This window comes from Tachysurus fulvidraco, chromosome 15, assembly GCF_022655615.1.
Source record: "Tachysurus fulvidraco isolate hzauxx_2018 chromosome 15, HZAU_PFXX_2.0, whole genome shotgun sequence".
NCBI lineage: Eukaryota > Metazoa > Chordata > Actinopteri > Siluriformes > Bagridae > Tachysurus > Tachysurus fulvidraco.
The window spans coordinates 10,715,472-10,730,979 of record NC_062532.1 but is presented as its reverse complement, the minus strand read 5'-3'; the positions used below and the strand labels follow the sequence as shown (position 1 = coordinate 10,730,979).

The 15,508-nt window shown below is 40.3% G+C and overlaps 1 protein-coding gene across 6 annotated transcripts in view; it reads left to right on the top strand.

The window, feature by feature from the left end:
• Nucleotides 1-15,508, top strand: part of cyth1a (cytohesin 1a) — a 67,749-nt gene that overhangs the window by 37,591 nt on the left and 14,650 nt on the right. For 4 of the 6 annotated variants that reach the window (XM_047801043.1, XM_027141734.2, XM_027141735.2 and 1 more), the window contains exons 2-7: nucleotides 5,761-5,843; nucleotides 11,020-11,084; nucleotides 12,334-12,400; nucleotides 12,485-12,603; nucleotides 14,950-15,030; nucleotides 15,228-15,340. In XM_047801043.1, the coding sequence (XP_047656999.1) occupies nucleotides 5,761-5,843; nucleotides 11,020-11,084; nucleotides 12,334-12,400; nucleotides 12,485-12,603; nucleotides 14,950-15,030; nucleotides 15,228-15,340 (528 nt within the window). Of the gene's footprint in view, nucleotides 1-5,760; nucleotides 5,844-7,271; nucleotides 7,556-7,595; nucleotides 7,615-11,019; nucleotides 11,085-12,333; nucleotides 12,401-12,484; nucleotides 12,604-14,949; nucleotides 15,031-15,227; nucleotides 15,341-15,508 lie in introns of those variants that run through there. The other 2 variants (XM_047801045.1, XM_047801044.1) reach the window with 2 other exon arrangements.

Genomic DNA, 15,508 nt, shown 5'->3' with positions numbered 1-15,508 from the left:
TTCAGTCACCGAATAAGCATGTGGATGAAAGTGGGACTCAGTGAGCGTGCTCTCGTTTAGCTTTTAGTGTGTGTAAGCTTCTGTACGATTCAGCTTCGAAGCCCAAACGCAAGATCTAAATACTCTAAATTTAACGTCCAGGCCTGACTGAATTTAAAGAGAGTGGAACATTCGGGTAAAAGAGATTTTCTCCTCCTTTTATCTGACCGAGGTCCCGGAGAAGTTGAACAAGGATACGAGGAAGACGAGACAAATTCTCATCTTGGGTCTTTCCCAGAATAGACTAAGTTCAATAATGCTAGTGAAGGTTGTGTGGGTGCATGTTATCTGTGATCTGCCCACTGCTTGTGTGTTCCTCTGCCAGTTTGGCCCACATTTCTCCTGTGGAACACTGAGCTCTCTTTTTCACCGCAGGTCAGGTCGAGTCCCTAACGGCCTTGTTTTCTGCTGAACCGTCACCGTATGTGTGTTTGCGGCTCAGGTCAGTCCAAGTGCGAGAGGTCGTAGGGCTGGGACATTTACTGTAAAGTCCTACGCTGCGTGACGGACACAGGCGTCTTTCTGTAGGTATCTTCTGAAGAGTAAATGTAGATGTTGGATTATTGGTGTAGCTTTATGATCTGTTACAAATGTCTCAGGGGACAAGGTGGGGACATCCTGGACAGGGGGCCAATGCATCACAGTCCATATACAAATACACACCATGAACAATTTAAAAACGTCAGTCTGTCTTTGGATCAAACCTTCAATCCTGGAGGTGCAAGGCACATGTGCAATCCAGAAAGCCCTCGTTCCACAGCTGTCATAAAACTAAAACAATTTCAAAACTCTGGTATCTTGCAGATGCTCATTATGTGTTTTTTCACTCAACTTAAAATACAAGGCTGTCTTAGCCAACAGGACACAGACATTCTCACCGTAGTTTCACTATCAGCTTTCCAGCCTCCAGTTTCTCCACTGCTGTGAAACTGACCTGAGGCTCAAAAAGGATTGATGGATGAGGCTGGTTCAAACGAGCGAGAGTTATTAGCAGGGCAGATGTGTCCGTGTTTTGCCTTCTCTAGAGAAGAGAACTGAAGCTCAGAAGTCTTCAGTCAGATTAGAGGAGGAGGAGGAGGAGGAGGAGGCGTGTGGGACCGAGTGGAAGCTAAAGACATCAGGACGGGCAGTTGGCTGCGAGGTTGATTGTATGGAGCACATGGCAGTGGATCAAAGAAGAATTGTAAAGAGTGGTAAAATGGAGCATGATGAAAGTTGCGAGCAGAGCAGATACAGATAAGAGCTTGCACCCTTGAAGGAAAAAAAAATGATTACGGTTGGGATTTCAGATGAACCATGTTTGTTTTTCCCTAATTGAACACGCATTTTGGGATAAATGAACCAGAACTAAGATCTTTTCAACCCTTTTAGCAGTTTACTGACATTTTCAATCAGTAAAAACCATTGAAGTACTTTATTGCCACAAGTCTGATATAAGATCAGTCAGGAGACTAATCCAAACTAATGGGTTTCCGTGTGCTGAGTATCACAACTCTGGATTGTTACATCACATAAATTCAATGCTGAACATGGCAGAAATTGCATATTTTGGCTTCTGGTGGAAAAGAAAAATGTGAAAATGAGCTGAATAAGCATAAATTTCCTTACAGTTATTAATAATGATCTGAAACAATACTCCTCCATACCGTATTGACCACTTCTCTGGATAAATAATGTGTACGGTGCTATAGAGGATACAGCCTTAATGCATGCATTGTTCAGACGGTTCAATAACAGCTGGATCCCCAGGGGAAGGAAAGCTTCAGGGAAGACACCATATCACTTAAACTCTAATGATCCAGTCTGAGATGAACCAGAGATGTTAACTCTTACTCACTGACCTAAGAGATGGATGTGGACGATCACACAGATGAGAGATTATCGACATTGTTGGTTGGTAAACTGATTTCAAAATGGACAAGAGCTTCAGTGACTTTTTTTTGTTGCTGTTTGAGGAGGGCATAGCAGATAGGACAATGGCATTCGTAGCTGGAATTGGTGTAAGAGGGTTTTTTGATAAATGGTACCTTTACAGCTGGTTGCTTATACTATAGGAAATATGAGCTGAATACAATCTGTAAATCACTGGCAGAGAACCTATTGACTGGTTCCTTCTGTCATCCAGTTGTGTTAGTACGGCATTACTAGAACCTCAAGCTTTATATCAAGTCAGAAAACTTGGGCTATATTCACCTTATAGACTAACAGGAAGGATGTGCTTTCTTGCTACAAAGGCTACAGATATTTTGCACTTTACGGTGTATGTGTAAGGGTTTTTTTAATTGGAAAAACCCATGCTTTTGAGAATGTGTTGCTTTAGATGAGAATTTGTAGGCAGTCTCGTAATCTGATGCTGGAACAGATCCAAGTTTCAGGTCGTTTCTGCTTCGTTCTAAAGCGAATGTTAACATACGTTATCAACCATAATGCACTGACTGGTAGATACAAATGATTTGTGATTCATCATTGTTGATTAGATTAGCTGACCTTCTATTCCAAGCTTTGCTCTTTGGGGTAAGAGCCACCGTTTCTGTCGATGCGGCACCCTGAAAGAGAAAGACGACAGCTGAAGTGCGTTTAAGTTTCAGGGGAATTTCTTCAGAACAGTAGAAAAGTTCATCACTTGCTAGATCTAATGCACAATATTGTAATAACTGAGAACATACCCAGTCAGCATGCACAGGGACGGGTTAGGTTGGTTCACTGGACAAACTCCAGTGTGTTGCCTAGTCCAATTTTTTTGGTTGCCTGGAAACCTTATTGATTCTACTTAAAAAATGGTATCTGATTATGTAAAATAACATACGGAGAGCTTCAGAGCTAGTTAAGTGCACTAATAAAGACTAATGGAAAGAAGCTGAATTCCCAGGGAGAGGATGACAGTGCAGCCTTAGTCCATCATACGTCATCATCCAACTACAAATAACAAGCTAATAGCCTGGATATGAAATAAGTCTGTCCTGGAGTACAAAGGAGTCCAGTCCTAGACAAACAGATTTCTTAATCTTCTTAATCTGAAGCTCTTTTTTGATCTTATGAGCAGCTTGAGAGTGTAACCTAAGCGGAAATAAATAAATTAAAGGGTGCCGTTTCTTAGAGGTCCATGAATATCTCTTGTCGATGGTGCCAGAGCATCCTTAGGGGCCCGACCACAGGACATCGCTCTTCATCCGAGCCCCAGCCTGCGGTCTGTGTCTAAAAAAACATGCTGTGGGTGGACTTGTGGCTGTTTGAGAAGGTGTGCACGCTCCAGTATGACCTCACTCTTTCCATGGAGAAGCAAAAATACTTCCTGTTTTCCAAAGCCAAACTCATCTGCAGCTGTAAACCATACTGGTCAATAATGGAACGTCATTAAGATGTTCCATGAGGCTGTGTGTATGTGTTTGGATTTGGGTTACTGTTTACATTTTTTCAGGTTGTCACCAACCTGTAATACACATGCATTTAAAAAACCGCTACACACTCAGCTTCAGAAGTCTGAAAGAGAGAGGAAAATCATGAGTGCTCAGACGAGCGTAGGAGTCAGAAAGCCAGCTCGGGAACAGTCCATGTTGATCGAGTCTGGCAGGGGGAGCAGGTAAGTGCCGTGATCAGCTGATCAGAGCGCATAATAACTCCATCTGTTTCACTGTGCAGAGAACATTGTGCCATTGTTCTACACAGCCATGTCGCAGATGAGTACAGGCATTGCTTGAGGCCTCTGCTTGCTTACATTATTCTTGTACTGTTGTTTTCTTGCTAGCATTTTCCCTTCGTATTAGTTTCAAAGCCGCCGATGGTCATTGGACGTGCAGCCTTGGTTCCATGTTTTATGAAAAGCAGCCAATTCTTACATTCAAGATTCACAATTATTATTATCCTTTCTCAATGGACACAAATTTATATCTGAGAGTATGATCCAGACTTTGTAATCACACAGTGAGAAGGGAGGACATGAACATTCTTGAAAGGATGAGTCAGGCTAAACAGGAAAAGGCCTTTCCTGAATAATATTCTATGAATTTGTTACAAGACAAAAGTCTGTATGTGTAACTTGTTTAAACGTACATACCAGAGCTATACACTGTTAGGGCAACATGGCTACCAGAAACCTGCTGTGTTTCCAGTACATCATACAGTATGTGCATTTCTAGCCATACAGGAACTGTGAGAATGATGCGACTTACTGCTTGATGAATTATGAATAGCTGAGAGGTTTTGCATGAGTGGGTGAATGAGAGAGCTTCCTTGTGGGAGGCAGAGAGTAAGAGGTAAAATATTAGGGAATGAGTGCAATAAGTGGATCGTCTTCATTGTCAGAAGCAGGACACCAAGCCAACCTTGACGCGTTGCCCCACTAATCCCCTAATGCTCCACACTCCCACAACTTCCAGCATTTCTTAACCGGTCATTTCCTCTAAGCGCATGACCTGAGAGCATAGATGCACCTTTGAACCCTTTGGTAACCATGAAGGGAGGATGTGGGGTCATGGTGTTAGTTAGCAGTTAGGCCACTGAAAGGGCAAACCCATAGGAAAACTCAGAGAAAGATTATTTTCACGATTAGCAGAGCTCCATTCATCCTGTGTGTCATCACTCAAGGGTCAGTTGAGATGATTAGTTGCCTTACAAAAAAAAGAGAGCAGTCGATAACGTCAGATAACGTCTCCAAATCGTCGTACTTGCAGCCTCAGCAAAATGCCGAAACTACCCGAAAGACTTTTTTTTTTTGGTACAGAAAGACATTATTGCAGTCTTGGTAGCATCTTTATTTTCATTTGATGAAGTGTTTGAATGTTCACACTAATGATGTAGTTCGAAGCTGTTAGTGTGTAGGAACAGCACTTGGTGGGATTCAGGTAAAAAAAGGGCATTGCACGATTGAAATAGTGAACCCTGGATTATTGTAAACTCCAGGTTAACAGAATCCCGGGTTAGCTTTTTCCACATTTCACACTGTTCATACTTTACCATTGTTCTTGAATCTGATGTTTCACACTTTACAGTCCTAAACCCTGGCTTAACATTTTAAAATTTGCACTCAAAATTGGACACACACAGTGCAAAAGCACCACTAAAGTGTGAAACGTGCCTCTGTCCAGGGTTAAGAGCAGGGTTTAGAAAGATGAGAACTCGTGGTTAAGCTTAGTGTGTTAAGCCGTTAATAGGTAACAGAGCACAGCACTATGTAGAAGGTGCTTTGCTCTAACGAGAGATATATGAACCATTTAAAGTCTGTTTACACATCAAATAGATTTCTTTTTGGATGGACATCAGTTTTAAACAACCAATACTGGTGAAATTATATCAAAACTCTTCATCTCTAGCATCTCTTCCTGATCCACCACAAAAGCCTTTATGAAATATTGATGTGTAAAGACACGTATTCACCTTGATTTTCGTTTTTTCCCACCTTCTGTAGTCCAAGCCCTTTTCTGTTGTGTAGCCCAAAGGAGCTGGTGATCAACAGACAAACTGCTGGCCTTGTGTGAACGCATTAACAAAATACAGCAATTCTAGTTAGTTAGATAGTTAGAATTGATGAAATTGGTAAAAAAAAATCCAGTGTTAAGTTATAAGAGCAGAGTGTGTGAAACAAGCAGCCTTTATTTCCCATTAATATGGATGAGTCTGAATTGCAGGATGATGTATTTGCTGTTAGTAGTAGTTTTGCTGTGACCTTTTATTTCTCTCTGAACCGTAACTTAACTCCTATTTCTTTTCAATTTTTTCCCTCAGTGCCAGACGACCTCACTCCTGAGGAGCAGCAGGAGCTAGAGAACATCCGGCGACGCAAGCAGGAGCTGCTGGAGGACATTCAGGTATCAGAGCTCACGCTGTACTCAAAAACTCAGAATTTGTTTGTTAGGATGTGCTATTTATTTTTAAATCAGTCAGTTGGTTTGAAAATGAAAGGACAGCCGAGTTTCTGGGGTTCTTTTGTATATTTGATGAGCATGACTTTTTTCCAGGCTGATTGATAATGAAAGTCTGGGAGCGTCTTTTCTCCATCTAGAGCTCGTTTATTTATGAACAATTTTCCCGCTCTTCTGAGTTGGCCTTTTAGTCAAAATCCCTTACGTTAGTTTAATGGATTCCCATACTACCCACAATGCCATCTGACTACCTGCTAGGAGAGGCACAACAATGAATTTGTCTAATTTTTTGTGATTACTGTGTAAACAATATGGCTGATTTTGGAGAGGATTTTTTTTCATTATTTGTGATCCAACATGCAGATGATTTTTTATTTGAACTGGTGAAATTGCAAGCACAATACTAATAAATTACTACCAGTGAATGGCTTACTTATGCTAGTGATACTCCTGTTGGACACACAAACTAAAGAGGGCGATGATGATGATGATGGTGGTGTCACATGATGCTTCTTTATCCAAATTGGCAGAAATCTGCCTTCACTTACAAATACAGTGTAGGTTGCTTGATTTTCTGTGATCGCAGAATAATGAGAAAGAGAGCAGTCCTGTAATCTTTACCTCGTCATTTATACATAACAAATCTGCTCAAACAAATCAGATCCCTAAGCTTCAGATGTCATATTAGTGCCACACCTTTGTGATGATCTTCTAGAGAATTGGACTTTGAGTCCAACATTTGTTTTCTCCACCACTTTACTACTCTACTACTACTGAGTTCTCATTGATGTCAAAGTAAGCGTTTGTTTTTAGGAACTATAGAAAACCCTGATTGTGTTCATTGATAGTTCTGGTTAAGATTAATGTCTCATCATGATCTTTGCGCCTAATTAGATTTTCTGTCATTTTCCAAAGGCTGACAAAAATGCACTCAAGTTTAACCAGCTGCAGTTTAAAAGTTGGTCTGAATAATAAAACACGCAGCACTTCGGATGTGCTAACAAACACCGGCTTTGCCTGTAAACACCGTAAAGTGCAGAGACGCAGCTTTGAAAATGTCAAGGAAGTGAGTCAGTGTAACAGGAAGAGGAATCCAGGAGAATGGTACAGGAGACTGATTACATGAAGCAAGTTGCTTTGATCAGATACGATTACATAAAGCTGCATTCCACAGTCCAGTGTGGACTAAAGTGACTTAAGATTCCTCTCTTTTCATTTTGTATCTTTCACAGCAAGATTTATGTTGTTTATTTCCATTACTGCCTCTGTGTTCCTGTCTCAAAAGCCTCCTCCTCTTCCTCCTAATCCTCCTCCTCCTCCCCCTCCTAGCTTCATGTCAAGGTCTGGCATTACAAACATCGCTTTTGTTTGCAGAAACAAGCATCTGAGGAATTTGTTGTGATCGCTAATGTCTTGCAAACAAGGAGGAGAATTAAACAGCGATTTCCTTTCCAACTTCCGGTGAATCTTTTCCAATGAATAGAAAAAAGACACATCTTATTAGAAAGTGAAAGAAAAAGGAAAATGCCACGTATTGTTTTTGTTTAAATCTTAGGGAGGCATAAAAGTGTTGTCACAGGCAGCAGGAGGTCTTTCTGTGAAATGTGAGACATGCTCTGGCTCCAGACTAACACAAGACCTGTAGCAGGAGACTTAAGGTCAGAAAAGACGTCCCAAGAAAGAGTAATTCAATTTCGCCATCATTCTGAAGCCCTTGGTTAGTTGCCGTTTCTTTAATGTCAATTATATGTGAAGGGGCAAACCTGGGGCAGAGAGAAGGGCTTCTTCTGTTAATATTAGATTTGCGTCAGACCTGCTTAAGCTGGGGAGGATGTAATGATTGAGTCATTTTTTTAAATTCCCATTGGATCAGACTCATTGGTCCAAAAAATGTTTAAGTGTAAAATGTGAAATGGATTGAAACATGAAAAATAACCAAATGGTTCAGAATTGTTTAAAGTAGCACTAGCGGCACCTCATGAAAGTGTTGTTCATTCATTTGTTCATTTATTCACACTTCTTTACAATTTGAACAGTTTAACTGCTAAATCATCCACTGGGAGAGGCCAGAGGAAACTAATACCATATCTTAGCGTATGAAATTGGATCAGAGACTCATTAGAGTCATTAGTGTATGGCCTCCACTCATCACACCCTCTGTTCCACACACTGCAACACATCACACCCTCTGTTCCACACACTGCAACACATCACACCCTCTGTTCTACACACTGCAACACATCACACCCTCTGTACTATGGAATAAAAACACTGTCAATAATAATCGTACGTAATTCAAAGCATTTGTGTGTAAATTTTAATTTTGCGGAGTTGGATCCCAAAATTTACGGCCACGACAGTTTATAGATACGAGATTTTGTGTGTTTGTTCAAATACAACTCCAAAATGTACGACTATGACAGTTTACACACAAAACGCTTGTTTTCACAACACCTCTTTTTCACACATGAAAACGGTCTGCGAAACAACTGTCAAAAATACGTCATCACGTTCACAGGCATTACTATCCGAGGGAAGATGAATCGATTCCACGAATTCCGCAAGCGCCCCGCCCTCTTTTATACCACTGGCGCCAAAATGGCGGATCAGCAGCCAAGCGCTCACTCATCGTCTCGGGTTTTTTCCTTCCAAATTCGGACATGTTTAAGGGTTAGTTATCACTAATAACAGAGAGGAGTAATATTACAGATATAGGTTAACTATAGTAAGTAAGATTAGCTCTCAGAGTAAGGTTACATTAGGTGCTTAAAGAATACAGCTGTTTAGGAGGTCATCACTGCAGTCTGTAGCGTGATGAGATAGGCCTACATAAAAGACACACACACACACCTAGCCATTTCCTGCTGCACTGACTGCCCATTTGACTTGGACCTTCTTACTTGCGCTGACTGTCCACTGATATTGGACTGGTTCGCCATTTTCTGATGTCCAACACTTAAGGTGTCGGTCAACATCAACACCAGATTCAGGGCTGAGTGCAAAATGTCACCTAATGGAACCTGATAAACAATAAAATATGACTTTAACACTTAAGCAGTGAACACATATTGTATGACCTGTGTATTCCAGTGCATGTACACAGCTGTTAGTAAGTTAACACTTAAAATTGCTAATTCTTTTATGTAGGTCTATCTCATCACGCTACAGACTGCAGTGATGACCTCCTAAACAGCTGTATTCTTTAAGCACCTAATGTAACCTTACTCTGAGAGCTAATCTTACTTACTATAGTTAACATATCTCTGTAATATTACTCCTCTTTGTTATTAGTGATAACTAACCCTTAAACGTGTCCGAATTTGGAAGGAAAAACCAACTTACCTGAGACGATGAGCAGTGTTGTAATGTAACGGAGTAAAAACACTTCGTTACTGTACTTAAGTAGAAATGTCATGTATCTGTACTTTACTTCACTATTTAAATTTATGTCAACTTTCACTTTTACTCCACTACATTTCCTAGATAAAATGTATACTTTTACTCCGTTATATTTCCACTAAGCATCTTCGTTACTACAAAATAGAATCAGAAGAAATGTGTGTGACTGCAATAAGAGAGGTTTGGTGAATCACTACTTCTAGATTGCATTGCACGCTGTACGGAGAAGCACAGGCACGCGCAGTCAGAGCTGGAGGCGTTAATGTATAACGTTAATCGGAAAGCTGCAAATACAGCAACCAAAAGCAGTGAAATTTCACTATTCTTATTACCAGAGTTGTAGCACAAACAAAATATTAATGCAAACAATCCATACAATACTAAATAAAAATAACATTTATTGATCTGGTCTATATTGAATATTTGTTTATTAATGACTGCGTTCATTGGACACACTGTTTGTAGAGAATACACACATACATGAACTGATTTGATTCAAGACTGGCATCATTACATCATGCATAACATTTTGGTGTCCACTTTTGCCATTTAATAACACCATAACTTTTGGCTTACTATGTAGTCATATAATATATAATATAAAACTCTTCTTGTTTTAAATTCTCACTGAGGGCTAAAACCCCTAAAGATGAAACCCTAGAACCGCCCCTGATCTTATACCTACCGAAAATCACTGAAATTTTACTTTTACTTCAAATACTTAAGTACATTGAATATCAGAAAATGACTTTTGATACTTAAGTACAGTAAATATCAGATACTTTAAGACTTTTACTTGAGTAGTATTTTAAAAGGTGACTTTCACTTCTACCAAAGTTTTTTTCTAGTATGATACTTGTACTTTTACTCAAGTATTGCTTTCTAATACTTTATACAACACTGACGATGAGTGAGCGCTTGGCTGCTGATCCGCCATTTCGCTAGTGGTTTAAAAGAGGGCGGGGCGCTTGCGCACTTCGTGGAATCGATTCATCTTCCCTCGGATAGTAATGCCTGTGAACGTGATGACGTATTTTTGACAGTTATTTCGCAGACCTTTTTCATGTGTGAAAAAGAGGTGTTGTGAAAACAAGCGTTTTGTGTGTAAACTGTCATAGTCGTACATTTTGGAGTTGTATTTGAACAAACACACAAAATCGCGTATCTGTAAACTGTCGTGGCCGTAAATTTTGGGATCCAACTGCGCAAAATTAAAATTTACACACAAATGCTTTGAATTACGTACGATTATTATTGACAGTGTTTTTATTCCATATGTACCACACACTGCAACTCATCACACATTCTGTACCACACACTGCAACTCATCACACCCTCTATACCTGACAACCTCTGTACCACACACTGCTACTCCTCACACCCTCTGTTCCAGACACTGCAACTCCTCACACCCTCTGTATCTCACACTGCTACTCATCACACCCTCTGTTCCAGACACTGCAACTCCTCACACCCTCTGTATCTCACACTGCAACTTTCTGTGGTATAAGATGATCATAAAACCTCCAGAAAAAGCAGTTAGTGTGAAATAATCAGGTTCAGGACACATCACACCACCCCATCATTGATTACTTTCCTCTAGCAGCATGTCCTGGTATGTTTTAGTTCATTTATGTTGTTGGTCTGAAGTGATTTCTGTATATAAAACACTTTTATGTTTCTTTTTCTTGTCCACTGATCATCTTTCCTGTCTCCTTCGCAGCGTTTGAAGGATGAGATAGCCGAGGTGACCAGCGAGATCGAGAACCTGGGCTCCACTGAGGAGAGGTAGCCTTTCAGTCTTCCTCTTCACTCTAGCCACTCCATTAACCCTTAATGTCCAAACCATGACCTGACCTGTCCCAGAATGACCTGTTTCTCACACTAAATTCCCATGCAGTCTACAGTACTGTAAATCTTTCATCAGCTCTCGCTTTTCTTTGATGGGAGGGGCCCTTGAATAATTTACACCAAACAGACGATAGGGAATCTCCAGAGGAGTGCCAGAGTGCAGGGCGAGTCTAACTTCTCAAAACAACCATTTATAAAGCTCTCATGGTTATTTTTATGAGCTCTTCATGCACCGTAGTGGATTGTGAGCACATTTAGGATCCATTAGTTGGACGTTTTAGCAAAAAAAATTCACATGAGCATTTTAGCTAATGGAGCATCTTTTCCACATCTAATGTCCACAATTGTGGTTTAGGTCTACCTGAAGGAGCCAGGATGTTTGTCACTCATTTATATAATAAATTTATATAATAATGTTTTGTACAAATACTTAATGTATCAGGCACTCCATATACATTTTTAAAACAAAAATGTGTAATCACTGATATAGTGAATCGTTCTGTGAGGAGACTTTAATTGAGCATTTTCGGAACGAGTCTCCAGTGTTAGTGCATTGTACCTGTCAGGTAATGCTGTTCCTTTAAGTATTCAAAAAGTCTCCTGTCTGTATTTGTAGGATGTTTTGTGGTTGCAGAAATTAATTAGAAATTAATCTCAGCAACTTGGAGAAGTTTGCAGATTTTTCAGTTTAAGCACAGATAGACAGACAGACAGACAGATTTGGGACAAGACTCAGATTCACATGCGTCAAACCTGAATACAGCTATCATCATAGAAGGTGATTACATATGAGTGCATTTTTAAATGCAAATGTTTAATGTTTGCGTTAATACCAGACCTAATAGGGTCTCATGTTAATTAGCAAAACAGATGAATCGTCTGTGGTAAGAAGACACAACAGGATGTTATGCTATTGAAGAGGAATCAACCTCGGGATAGTAATAACATCACCCCAGCATGTCTTTAATCAACATTTCCCTGTATGCAAAACATGTACAAGACAATTAATAAAATTCCACTTAGAGAATTATTAGTCAGTATTTTCTCGAAAGAAATGTCTATATACAGCATCTTTAAGCTGTTATATTAGGCAGCGTAGTAGTTGAAAATATTTAATGGCTTACCTGTTTTTGTTTTATTTTATTTTATTATTATTTTTTTATCCAACTCTGAATGTCTTCATCAGGAAAAACATGCAGAGGAACAAGCAGGTGGCGATGGGCCGCAAGAAGTTCAACATGGACCCTAAAAAGGTGATTCATTAGAGCCATTAAAGGCTTTATTGATGTGGGCAGGGCATGCAGTATATTGATGATGGACTGTGCTTTGGTTCTCAGGGGATTCAGTTCCTGATTGAAAATGATCTTCTGAAGAACACCAGCGATGACATCGCTCAGTTCCTCTACAAGGGCGAGGGCCTGAATAAGACAGCAATAGGGGACTACCTTGGAGAGAGGTGTGTATTTCTGCACTGTGTGTTTTTATTCCCTAGTTTTGAAGATTTCTATGATATTGATGTCATTATTGTATGGAGTGTGGATATAAAGTGTGGTGTGTATGGTGTCTGTGCCTTTAGAACTACCTGACTTATCGTGCCAAGTAACTGCGCTGGATGTAAAATTATCAACAACAAAAAAAGATTTTTTTGAATAGTTTTGTTTTCTTTGTAGTAAACGTTCTTAGTCAAAAATGCTTGGAGACTTTTACATGGTACACAAAATATAAGACAATATAAAGGTTGAATGCTTTCTCAGCAAATCAGGAATAAAACAGATTTTTTTTTTTAAATTAGTAAACAAATTCAATAATACTTAAAAATAATAAAGTTTTTTATTATAATCATGATATTGCCCAGCCCTATTTCTTAAATTGTTATAGTCCTTGTCGGCTCTTCAGGGTTGCGATACACGTTGTGTATCTTGACAGAGACAGGTATTTTTTGCCATATCGGCCACCTATACACTTCTACAGTGTTAAACCACTGAGCTTTTGTCTCATCTAAAGTACATGTATATACAGGTACATGCTAAGAGAAAGCTGCCTTTCTGTGTCTTCCTCCTGCTTTCTTTGGGATGAAGGAACTGGATGGTGTGGATTGCTCTATTAATCCTGTTTGGCTTTTATTTTTGTACTCTGCTTCCTTCTGAACAAATGACTCCCGAATGTTGTTTTTAATAATAAACCGTAGGCACATGTTTTCCAGTCGTCTCCTTTCAGCCAACACGCTGTGACTCTGTATTGTCTGTGGATCTCTCTCTCCCTCTCTTTCTCTCTCTCTCTTTTTCTCTCTCTTTCTCTCTCTCTCTCTCTCTTTCTCTCTCTCTCTCTCTTTCTCTCTCTCTCCCTCTCTCTCTCTTTCTCTCTCTCTCTCTTTTTCTCTCTCTTTCTCTCTCTCTCTCTTTCTCTCTCTCTCTCTCTCTTTCTCTTTTCCTCTCTCTCTCTCCCCCCCTTCATTCCTCCTCTGCTTTTACTGACCACAGTGTGTGGGTGTGTCCAAGTAAGATATATGGAAAAGAGCACGTTGGTGTCTCCATTTCATGACTAATCTATCAGGGAAGGATGGATGGAGAGATGGTCTGCATTACTTAATCTGTTAGATCGGTTCCTGCGATAGCAGCGGAAAGAACAAAAAGGCAGAAGGGTCAGAGAAAGCTCTATTGTGGTATCCCACAATCCCCCTGGGGGATATCACTGACTGAGTATTAGCACAGGTCAAATGTGATGTCATGCTCTGGGGGAAAAAATGCCTGAAGCTGGTTGATTATATTTCATATAGATTTTCAGGAGTGTTGTTTTATCAGGTAAGAATCGTCCTTAATATTGACAAAGTTCACGGTCTCAGTCGAGGGCACGTCTGAGGTCATGATACAGGGCTAGGTGTACGAGAATTATCATCATACATTTATATGGATATGTATACATGTTGCTGAATTAATATATGAAAGAGATGAGCAGAAATTAATGTTAGAGTTGGTTCAGTTTGTCACATTATGCTAGGAAAAGCATTCTTTTGATTAGTGATGTGCAAAAAGTCGGAGTGTAATTCACATTCGTAGTCTAGAAACATTTATGTTACAAAAACTGTGATTATGAGCCCCACTTCCAAATGAGTCCAAAATCAGTCCTGAGTGCTGACTCGGGCACAAGTGTGAAAATATATACATATTAAAACATAGCTTTGTTTTAACTTTATTCACTTCATTCACTCATTCATTCATTTTCTACCGCTTATCCGAACTTCTCGGGTCACAGGGAGCCTGTGCCTATCTCAGGCATCATTGGGCATCGAGGCAGGATACACCCTGGACAGAGTGCCAACCCATCGCAGGGCACACACACACTCTCATTCACTCACACACTCACACACTACGGACAATTGTCCAGAGATGCCAATCAACCTATCATGCATGTCTTTGGACTGGGGGAGGAAACCGGAGTACCCGGAGGAAACCCCCCAGGCACGGGGAGAACATGCAAACTCCACACACACAAGGCGGAGGAGGGAATCGAACCTCCAACCCTGGAGGTGTGAGGCGAACGTGCTAACCACTAAGCCACCATGCCCCCTCTGTTTTAACTTGAGTAGGTTATTTGTTGACACAGCTATTGATCCTTTATATAAAAGGCGACGCCCAGGTCACAAGCCACAGGCCATACTGAAGATGATGATTAATACCTGATGTATAAAATCAGAATCAAAAAGATTTCATAAGCAAATACTAAGTACTAAATTTGCAGAATTCAGGCTTGTACTGTATATACTAGGATAATTTACTATCCAGTTAATTGTTCTGCTCTACAGAGATGATTTCAACATCAAGGTGCTGCACGCGTTTGTGGAGCTGCACGAGTTCACCGATCTGAACCTTGTTCAAGCGCTCAGGTAAAGAAACCACCCTGGCCTTTTGATCAAACACACAGTATTGCTACACTCTTGTCATATTCGAGTATATTATGCCTGTACACGCCTGCCTCATATTGAAGTTTGTTTTACTAGTGACTCTCTGAATCATATACCGTCAGCACGACTGTTTTAGAAACACATTAATCTGATTGCTGGATCTGATCGAATGTGTGCAGGCAATTTCTTTGGAGCTTCAGACTGCCAGGTGAGGCACAGAAGATCGATAGGATGATGGAGGCTTTTGCCCAACGCTACTGCCAATGCAACCCAGGAGTCTTCCAGTCCACTGGTAGGTCAATGTGTGTGTGTGTGTGTGTGTGTGTGTGTGTGTGAGTGTGTCTCAGGGTGGATATGTGTCTACTGAGGCATTATGTCATTTACTTAACAAATACTCATGACTATGCATTCCCTTTAGGAATGTCGAGGTGTGCACTGGACTACTTTTAACATCCTGCCT